The 9,927-nt window shown below is 39.8% G+C and overlaps 3 protein-coding genes across 3 annotated transcripts; 1 reads left to right on the top strand and 2 right to left on the bottom strand.

Annotated features, from left to right (window-relative positions):
- Positions 1–1,566: 1,566 nt before the first annotated feature.
- On the top strand, positions 1,567–2,767 carry LOC106342468 (clathrin light chain 2-like). Its single transcript, XM_013781412.1, has 3 exons — positions 1,567–1,849; positions 1,978–2,131; positions 2,304–2,767. The coding sequence occupies exons 1-3, from the start codon at positions 1,605–1,607 to the stop codon at positions 2,634–2,636; spliced, it is 732 nt and encodes a 243-aa protein (XP_013636866.1). The 5' UTR covers positions 1,567–1,604; the 3' UTR covers positions 2,637–2,767.
- A 4-nt stretch (positions 2,768–2,771) lies between these two features.
- LOC106342467 (endochitinase A-like) lies at positions 2,772–5,497 on the bottom strand. The gene is made up of 5 exons (XM_013781411.1): positions 5,302–5,497; positions 5,072–5,189; positions 4,499–4,613; positions 3,287–4,408; positions 2,772–3,214 (listed from the first exon to the last, which is right to left on the bottom strand). Exons 1-5 carry the CDS (start codon positions 5,495–5,497, stop codon positions 2,948–2,950), a joined length of 1,818 nt encoding a protein of 605 aa, XP_013636865.1. The 3' UTR covers positions 2,772–2,947.
- A 214-nt stretch (positions 5,498–5,711) lies between these two features.
- Positions 5,712–7,392, bottom strand: LOC106337898 (myb-like protein P). Its single transcript, XM_013777000.1, has 2 exons — positions 6,422–7,392; positions 5,712–5,724 (listed from the first exon to the last, which is right to left on the bottom strand). The coding sequence occupies exons 1-2, from the start codon at positions 7,390–7,392 to the stop codon at positions 5,712–5,714; spliced, it is 984 nt and encodes a 327-aa protein (XP_013632454.1).
- Between the last annotated feature and the right edge of the window lie 2,535 nt (positions 7,393–9,927).

Below are 9,927 nucleotides of genomic sequence, written 5' to 3'. Positions count from 1 at the left end.
TGGTGGGGGGGGGGGGGGGGGGGGAAAGGAGCTTAGAAACTGAACCATGTAGTGCTGCATGGGGCAAAAAGAGCTTGGAAACTGAACCACGCGCTGGTGTTTGGGGTTCTCGAAACAAAAAGAGCTTGGAAACTGAGTCAGATCCTGTTGCTTGGGGCTCAATAGCCAAACAAAATACTGAAACTGAAGCAGGTGCTTCTACTTGGGTTACTAGGGACAAAGGGAACTCAAAAACTGAATCAGATCCAGCTTCTTGGGGTACTCAGGCCATTGGGGAATTCCAACCAAGAAGTATCCATCTGCTAGCAGCTCACAGGGAGGCTGGTCCAATGGTGGTGGTGGTGGTGCAGACGGGAAGAGGAACCGTCCTCCTAGGACCCCTGGATCCGAGAATAATTTTGCTCGCATTACAGGACATCGCGTGGACATGTTCACCTCTGAGGAACAAGAGCTTCTCTCAGATGTTGAGCCAGTCATGAGGAGACTCAGGAATATAATGCATCACTCCGGGTACGCCTTTCTTATCTAAGCTCAATCTATGCAGTTAAATATTCCATATATGTGTTAAGCTTCATCTTTGTAAGTGTGTTCTTTTTATGAAGGTACACTGATGGAGAACCAATCTCGGATGATGACAAGACATATGTCCTGGAGCAGATTTTTAACTTCCATCCAGAGAAAGAGTCCAAGCTTGGTTCCGGTCTTGATTTCATCACGGTATATAGCATTCTTCTTTTACTAGTTGAGCGTCTCTTGTAAAAGCTTACTTAGGTCTGATGTGAAAGAAAAAAACTCTTGGTGGAACAATGTATGTAGGTTGATAAGCACACAACGTTCAAGGTGCTTCTTCGTTGTGTCCACTGATGGGGTCAAACAAGACCTTTCATACAGGAAGTGCATCAACAACTATCTGGTGGAGAAATACCCCAACCTAGCTGAAGAGTTCATCGCCAAGTACTACAAGAAGAGGGATAATGCAAACAGAGTCAGGAACAGCAAGACAACAACAAACCACCTGGAAACTCCTCCACTGGTGAAAAAGAGCCGGTTAGTAATGGAGGTGAAGACTCTGAGACACAAGTTGTTGGTAATGGAGGTGGAGATTCTGAGACACAGGCTCAACCTATTGGTGACGGAGGTGAAGACACCGAGACACAGCCTTAGGCTTAGGCTTAATCTATTGGTAGGAAAGGTACAAAGACTCTCAGACTTAAAACATTATCCATGTCGGTTATTTTTCATTAAAAACTGATATGAACTGCAAGACAATGTCTAAATTGCACTTCTCTAGTTGCAGATCTTGTCTGAAAACGAGGTTTAGGTTTCAGAGACTGGTTTAATTTTGGAGTGTAGTGATGCCTTGACAAACAAACTATTTATTAAATAAATGCATTCACCTTCTCTGATTAGATTATTTGACTTCAAAACCATATTAAACCAAACCAATCCAATCCTAAACCCGGAACACTCACTCCCTGGCCCAATAACGAATTAATGATGTGGCAAAGCCCATTAAGAAGATTTTACATAAAAGACACAGATTCGTCTTTCTTAATTCTTACTGTTTGGTCTGAAACACAAAAGTTGTTTTCCTGTTCTTGGAGATGTCTGTCTTTGATGATTCGTTCGTTATACTCGGAGATGATGCATCTGAGTCTGCTCCAGTCTCAGCCTACGACGGCTCCGTCCACGTAGATGACTCCACCGATGACGTTTTCGCGGCGCCGTCTTCTGACTACGGCAACGGAGACGGCGTCTTCGGATCCAGCGGTGGTCACGACGGTCCCATCTTGCAACCGCCTTCGGAGATGGAGTCTGATGAGGGAGCTGCCCTCAGAGAATGGAGAAGGTTAGATCTGCTCGTTGTTCTCCTCAAAGTTTATATCTTTTGGTTGCTTGTGATCATATGTATAGATCTAATCTCTATGTGTTGTGTGGTGAGTGATGTATCTTGCTATTGGCTATTGTTATGTGTAGACAGAATGCAATTCAACTTGAGGAGAAGGAGAAGAGAGAAAAGGAGTTGCGGAACCAAATAATTGAGGAAGCTAACCAGTTCAAAGAGGAGTTCCGTAAGAAGAGGGAGTTAGCTTGTGAAAACAACAAAGCAGCCAACAGGGAGAAAGAAAAGGTGTCTTCTTTACCCACTTAAGAAGAGTAGTTTGATCATATGTTTCTCAACCTGTGCTGTTATCATGTGGTTTTGCTAGAATTGTCTCTAAAAAATATATTATTAGGCAACCGTTAGAGACTAACTCAAAAGCCTATTGCTCACATTATATAATCTCTTTTGAACACTTAAGCTGTATGTGGAGACCCAAGAGAAGTTGTACGCGGAAGCCAGCAAGAACTACTGGAAGGCAATAGCGGAGCTAGTTCCTAAAGAGGTTCCAACTATAGAGAAAAGAAGAGGGAAGAAGAAAGAGGACGATCCCAAGAAGCCTACAATCTCTGTGATTCAAGGTCCTAAGCCTGGCAAGCCAACGGATCTCTCGAGAATGAGACAGATATTACTGAAGCTCAAACAGAACCCGCCTACTCACCTGAAACTCGCTCCTCAACCTTCATCAGAGGCTGCTGCTCCTCCAAAGAATGTTCCTGAAACCAAGCCCACCGAGCCTGTTGCTGCTGCTTGATAAAACCCTCTTTCATTTATTGTGTGTTATATACAGCTGAGAGATATTGTAAGTGCACTTGTGTGTTATTATTAACATAGTTATGTTATGTTGGATGATACTTGATTACATTCATGTTTGAACTCAAATCAGAAATCATTAAAAAGTGGTTAAATTATCTCAGATAACAATACCATAGAGGCGACTTCAGGTTAGAAAGTACTGACGCTACATCACATATCGTGTGAAAGACAACTCACAATAATAATAATAATAAAGACAAAGAGGATCTCAAATGTCAACGGTTTAACAAATTTCTTCATTTCTTTCATCTATCTCCCTTGTAAGCTAGCAGGAGGAGACCTGCAACCTCTCTCGCTACCAGCGTCATCTTCCTTCTCGCTAGCTGCTTCTAAGCAAACGCCATTGTTGTTGTAGACACTGATCTCTGAGCTTGCGTTGCTGCTTGTCGCTAGTGGAGAGTCTGAAACATTCATCGGTCTGCCACGAGTATGTCCAGATCTCACACTGTACATTGATGATGCTGGAATGTTTGTCATTAAAGGTCTCAGATTCCCTGGTATGGTCCTCCGTATATCCTGTTGATTCATCAAATGTCTTATTAGTACTATCCTGGGAGAGAGAGAGAAAGAGATGATGAGATGACGCACCATGTGTCTTATGGCCATGTCAAGAGACTTCTTGGAGAGTGTTCTTCCAAATCCAGCACTATCCGGCGACGAGGACTTTGCAGACAAGTTACCATGAGGAGAGCCCTTTTCATCTGATCTAGGAGGAGCCAGCTTCCGCATGTTTATGACTCTCTCCACCATCTTTGCTCCCATCAGCACAGGACTAACATTATCATTAGCTTTTGAATATCCACGGTTAACCGCAGGAACCGAGCTGCCGCTAGCGTGCATCGGCGCTCTTCCTCTTGACGGTGAACATGACTGCCTCCTCGCTCTTCCTCCTCCCGCTGGCTCAACTGAATTAGAGCGAGGGCTTGGAGCTCCTGGCCTGCCTCTTGTCGCCGAGAGTGGCCTTTCCGGTAATGTTGTTCTTAGATTCGGAGGAGTCTCTAGTGAGAAGCCAGGCATGTCTGATGGCTTCCATGGCCTTGACCTCACTGTGGGAGAAGGAGCACGTGATGCAGCAGCGGGAGTGGTTTTAGATGGTGTTGGCTTTGCAGCTGGAGAAGAAGGTTTGATTTGAGATGGCTTTGATGTAGTAGTGGTTGCAGCACTCGGAGGACGGCGAGTTGGTGTGGATGATCTTGATATGGTTTTAGGAGGAGGGAGTGTGGGTCTTGAAGAAGTTGGTGTTGAAGATCTAGCGGTGGATCTTGAGAGAGGTGTGGTGGATCTTGAAGGACCTGCAGATCTTGTGGTGGCGGTGCTAGTGGTGGATCTAGTTGTTGAACCAGCAGGCCTAGTAGTTGGTTTAGATGCACTAGGTGTGAGCCTAGATGAACTTGTTGACCTACTCATAGGAGGCGTAGGCTTAGTGGATCTGGAGTTAGTCAGAGAAGGTCGAGTAGTTGAGGAGACGGTGGTGGTTCGTGAGGTTGGTGTGGAAGGCCTTGAGGAGGATTTTGAGTTAGTTGTTGTAAGTGTTGATGATCTTCCAGTGGGTGTGGCGGGTCTTGATCCAGGTCCTCCAGCTGATGCGGGTCTTGAACCAGGTCCTCCAGATGATGAAGGTCTCCGAGTTGTTCCATTAGAAGAGGAAGTTGGTGGTTGTCTAGATGTTAGATGGTTCCTTGCAGCAGGCTCTGATGATGAATTCGCCAGCTATTGACAAATTACAAATCACAGATTACCATCATGAAGTAATGTTTCCAAAACATATAACACTAACACAGTAAGCAATAACACTTTTACCCTAGAAGTCAATGCAGCAGGGCGACCCTTTGAATCACCATTCTGATTCATCATAGTCCTATGTGATTCCATCTCCAGCGAGGGAAATAGAGGAGTACCTGGAGGTGTCAGAAGCCTATGAAAGACAAAGAGAGAAGTTAGGGATAAATGTTTAGAAGAGATAAAAGAGACGCTACACTAACACTTCCACATCTTTTCTCAATGTCACTAACAAAAAAATAAAACATGAATAGAGCAAAGTTTTCAGATTGGTAAGCATTTAGTTACCAAGACAGACACACCTCACAGACAAACAGTTTCATACTCAACGCCAAAACTAAGTCCACTGGATTCAACATATGCCTTGTATAGAAAAAAACTTGAGGTTACAATGCATACAGCAACTAATAACAATACCATTGCTGCTATATCACTTACAAACCTCACATTTAAAATACTTATCATACCAATCACAAAGATTACTTAAACCCGCTTGCATTTTAAGATGGCTTAAAGACATTCAAATAACCACATGTGAATGTGTTAGCAGACTCAAATAAAGAACCAAAACGTCACAGATTTAAAGAGTGTTACCATTCATAGTCATTTTTGTCGCCTTCAGAGTTGAGAAAATCATCAGGAGGACCTGTCTTCCGTGCTGGAGCAGCACCGCTTGAGATGTTAAACACCGGTGAAGTCCCAGGCTTTGAACCTACACACAACACCAAAACCATCAATAACTAAATCAACCTAAACCAGAAGACATCATCAATCAGGGTTGTCTTGTCTTGTCGCCACAAATTAGAAAGCGTTATAATATTTACCTAATGGAGACTCAAACTCATCAGGGTTGTTGTTGAGAAGGAGACTATCCTGCTCCTTCTCACGCCGTCTCATCTCAAGAAACAAAGAGAGCTCTTCGTCTTTCTCAGCCATCATAGAAGCCCTAAGCTGTTGCCTCTGCCTCGCTGCTGAATCCAGCAACCGTGACGACTCTTGTGCCCTAAAACTTCGATTCATCTCTCTCTCTAATGAACCAAACTTACAAATCAAGAGATGACTAAAAAAACCTAACTTAACTTCCAATCTACTCCCTCCACAACAGGACAGACAAACAATGTCCTAACCTTAAGTTAAAACTATTGTAAAGCTACGAACTTTAAATTAGTAATAAAATTAGGAAAAATCGAAACTTTTCACGAGCTTTGAGACGCTAATTTGCAGCACATTTTCACTAATTGTTCCCGCTTGAAAGTAAAACAGAAGAAAGGTAGGGCAAAAAGCGAACTTTTTTAGAAAGAAGACACGACCGCCATTGTAGAGGAACGAAAGCTCGAGAGACCCTAGTGGAGAGAAACAAAACCCAGAAGCGGAAACAGCCTTAGCAAGAGAGAGAGAGTAATAAAAATGGAAGCTTTATGGGAGATCGATAGAGAAAGAGAGATTGTGAATTGGGAGAGAGAAGAGAGTGGCATGAAGTGTAAATATCGATCTGGAAAATGGGTTAAATGGTAAAATTACAGAAGTTTTTTAAAAATGTTTTTCTTTGGGGTTTGTGATTTTTTTATTTTGTTTTATTATTTGTGTTTTTGAGGGGACGTGACATCTCTCTCAATTGTATCTATCGCTTCAAGCCTAAGGATTCTTCTCATCTCTGCATCATCTTCTCTTTTGTATTACTCAAATGATTTTATAAGATTAACTAGGCCTCCACATAAAATCCGGAACCCGAAATCCAAATCGAACCCGAACCAAAAAACCCGACCTGTTATCCGATCCGAAACGTAAAAATACCCGAACGAGTCTTGTAAAGTGGTACAAAAAATATCCGAACCCGAAGTTTTATTAACCGAACCCGAACGGATAACCCAAAAAATCTTCGTATAGGTAGGGGTCGCAACAGTTTGAGCAGCATGGGCTTCAGGTGTTGGATGTGGTGAGTACGGCCCGAGGATGCTGTTCTGTCGTTGTGTTGATTGAGGAGGTGTGAAAGGAGCGACTGGTGCTGGAAACTGCATCATCTGTGGCGCGCCTGGGAAGTAGGAATACGGCCACTGTGGTTGACCAAAGGACCACGGTGGGTACCCATAGTTCTGGAAGCCAGAATTATTATTCCGTCCACGACCACGATTGCCTCGTCCTCCACCACGGTTGTTGTTTCGATTGTTGCGATTGTTGTTTCCCTTGTTGTTGTTGTTGTTGCTGGTGTAGTTGCGTGACTGGGAGTCGGCGGTGTTGCTGTCAGCAAATAGGGCGTTTGGAGATGAGGTTGTCTCGGTGTGAGACACAGCCGGCTTGGGTTGTTTGGTGAGTCTCTCTTCTTCAGCAAGGAGCATCGAACGTGCAGTATGAAAGCTTGGGAAGGGACTACGATGACGGATAACATTATGGATCCCATCGAACTTGTCATTTAGTCCATTCAAGCAATGCATAACCAGTTGACGGTCAGTGACTGGTGAGTCGACGTTAGCTAGAAGATCGGATAGAGATTTCAATTTGCGACAGTATTCTTGCACTGATAGATCTCCAATGGTGATAGTTCTGAGCTCGTTCTCTAGTTGCAGGGCGCGGTTTTCTTTGTTGTCACGGAACAGGTTTTCCAGAGCACACCAAAGATCGCGTGCCGTGCTTTTTGGAGTGAGAATGGTTTCAACGAGAGAGTCGGTGATTGTCCCGTAGATCCACATCTTAACGAGACCATCCCGCTCTTTCCAAGTTTTCTCTGTTTCAGGCGTAGAGACAGAGGAGCCATCAAGGTGATCTAGAACACCAAAAGAAAGGCAATGGGTTTCAAAGATCTCTCTCCACACATCGTAATTCATTTTATCAAGATTGAGCACAATGGGAATGTAAGCTCTGATCTGACTGATACCGAAAGGTTTCTCGGAGGAATTCAAAAACGGTGTGGCAGCCATGGTAATGAGACAGAGAAAAGAATCAGAGGAGAATGAAGAGGAGAGAGGTGGGAGAGGAAAGAGGGAGAAAGAATTCGAGAAGCGAGTATTTAGAAAGCTAGGATCGTGTAAGCTCTTGATACCATGAAAGTGTATAATACTTGATGGATTACATTGATCACATAGGTGAGATTATATACAACGTATCCGTAACCGTATATACTTATCTATAGAGGAATATACTTATTCTCTAACAGTCGGATATTATCATATCCTAACTAACACTAAGATTATCCGAAAGGAATGTTATTATTCAGTCTCTGAAACATGTTTTCTATGTGGAATAATCACCTTATGATTGTACAACTAGTGGACATCGTTCTATCAAATCTCTTTGTGACTATTGTTGTACTGATGGATCTCTTTGGTATTATTGTACTATAGTCAGTTTCGTTGAACCACATATAGAAATAGTGTTTTTGGAATAGTTGACTCCACATATCATTATGATTAGGTCCTTAATCTATCACTAATTAGGTACTACATACTAAATTTTTAATAGTCATTTATTAGTTGGTTAGTGATAAACTGAAAACAAAACACTCCAAACGTATACTTCTAAAATCTTTTGAATGGGTTAATGTTTAATTGGTTCTCAACCAACTCGTGTACATACTTTGAGTTATCTTGTTGTTTAGAAAACAATATTTGAACTACCTAAAAGGCTGAAACTGATAATGGAGATACAAAAAATTTGATTAACAAGATAAACCAAAGAACGCCTATAGGAGTTTGATTAGTAGACTAAAAACTAACGTTCATTGACATAAAACTATTGGGTATGGGTTTGGATTGGGTTTAGATACATTATTAGTGGAGTATCTCGAGACTATTAGACCACAAACCTAACTTAAGAATCAAAGGTCGGTTTACAAAAAAAAAGATTACAAGGTTCATACGAGTTTCTTAATCTCTGATGAAAGAAACAAAATTCAATGGTTGGTCCGGTGAGTGTCTCAGTCCAAGATATGTAAAGCAAGTCCACTCTTTGTTCAAAGAAAAAGTCCACTCTATCTAAAGCCCATCAGATCCACATACTTTTTCTCTATTAAAGTTTAGTTTGTATATAGTTTATCTTTTTGGAACATCAAACTTTTGTTATCTTTTAATCATATTAATAAGTAAGATTGTAATACATCATCTATACTATTAAAATGGAAGGATTTTTAAAAAATCAACCTATAAAAGGTTATTGACCCTTTCATTAGTATTTTGTAGACCAACTAAATAATCTCCCTATATATCTCCTAATAATTATCATATGTACGATTCTGAATTCGAATCTATACTATTAAAATGGAAAGATTTTTAAAAAATCTACCTATAAAAGGTTATTGACCCTTTCATTAGTATTTTGTAGACCAACTAAATAATCTCCCTATATATCTCCTAATAATTATCATATGTACGATTCTGAATTCGAATCTATACTATTAAAATGGAAAGATTTTTAAAAAATCTACCTATAAAAGGTTATTGACCCTTTCATTAGTATTTTGTAGACCAACTAAATAATCTCCCTATATATCTCCTAATAATTATCATATGTACGATTCTGAATTCGAATCTATACTATTAAAATGGAAAGATTTTTAAAAAATCTACCTATAAAAGGTTATTGACCCTTTCATTAGTATTTTGTAGACCAACTAAATAATCTCCCTATATATCTCCTAATAATTATCATATGTACGATTCTGAATTCGAATCTATACTATTAAAATGGAAAGATTTTTAAAAAATCTACCTATAAAAGGTTATTGACCCTTTCATTAGTATTTTGTAGACCAACTAAATAATCTCCCTATATATCTCCTAATAATTATCATATGTACGATTCTGAATTCGAATATCATTAATATCCTTTTTTGTGCAACCATCATTTACATCCTTAGAATATCATAATATACATCTACGACAACTACATAAGTATTCATTGATAGTATTATTACTTTTATTTTTTTACGTAATAGTAGCCATATGTCAACAAAAAGATGTTACCATATATAATACATTAGTATTTCATGAGAATTATAGTGTCTTCATTCTAATTTTAATCGACAGCTAATACATCATCAAAACCAAAATTATATCGAGACATAATCATATAAAATTTTATGTACATATATCTATACTAATAAAAAGGAATCATTCTTAAAATCTACTATAAAAAGATTGTTGAACCAATGTATAACTATTTTATTATTTTTTATCCTACCACTAATTATTCTAACCATACAAAAAATTTGAAATATTTCAAATGGCTCCTATTGTTACTCTTTAGTTCATGTGATACACTTCTTTTCTAAAATATTTTAACACCTCAAACATTATGGTTGTTATGAAATATTGCTATACAGTGACAGATCTTGGAAATTTTTTAATTGGGAGCACAAATACAAACTTTTAAATTTGATGGAGCATTATCATAGAATTTGAGCTAATTACTTCAAAAAAACTCAAGATTTGAACTAAATACTTAAATAAAATAAAAAA

Source organism: Brassica oleracea, chromosome C4 (assembly GCF_000695525.1).
Source record: "Brassica oleracea var. oleracea cultivar TO1000 chromosome C4, BOL, whole genome shotgun sequence".
Classification (NCBI taxonomy): Eukaryota; Viridiplantae; Streptophyta; class Magnoliopsida; order Brassicales; family Brassicaceae; genus Brassica; species Brassica oleracea.
This window is presented reverse-complemented; position numbering and strand designations above follow the sequence as displayed.

What these genes read in the sequence shown, in the direction of transcription:
- LOC106342468 (XM_013781412.1), top strand. Translation starts at nt 1,605, where the DNA reads ATGTCTGTCTTTGATGATTCGTTCGTTATACTCGGAGATGATGCATCT. An exon ending in GCCCTCAGAGAATGGAGAAG is followed by an intron (nt 1,850 to 1,977) that starts GTTAGATCTGCT and finishes TGTTATGTGTAG; the next exon opens with ACAGAATGCAATTCAACTTG. An exon ending in CCAACAGGGAGAAAGAAAAG is followed by an intron (nt 2,132 to 2,303) that starts GTGTCTTCTTTA and finishes TGAACACTTAAG; the next exon opens with CTGTATGTGGAGACCCAAGA.
- LOC106342467 (XM_013781411.1), bottom strand. Translation starts at nt 5,497, where the DNA reads ATGAATCGAAGTTTTAGGGCACAAGAGTCGTCACGGTTGCTGGATTCA. An exon ending in TGAGTTTGAGTCTCCATTAG is followed by an intron (nt 5,190 to 5,301) that starts GTAAATATTATA and finishes TGTTGTGTGTAG; the next exon opens with GTTCAAAGCCTGGGACTTCA. An exon ending in GACAAAAATGACTATGAATG is followed by an intron (nt 4,614 to 5,071) that starts GTAACACTCTTT and finishes TGTCTTTCATAG; the next exon opens with GCTTCTGACACCTCCAGGTA.
- LOC106337898 (XM_013777000.1), bottom strand. Translation starts at nt 7,392, where the DNA reads ATGGCTGCCACACCGTTTTTGAATTCCTCCGAGAAACCTTTCGGTATC.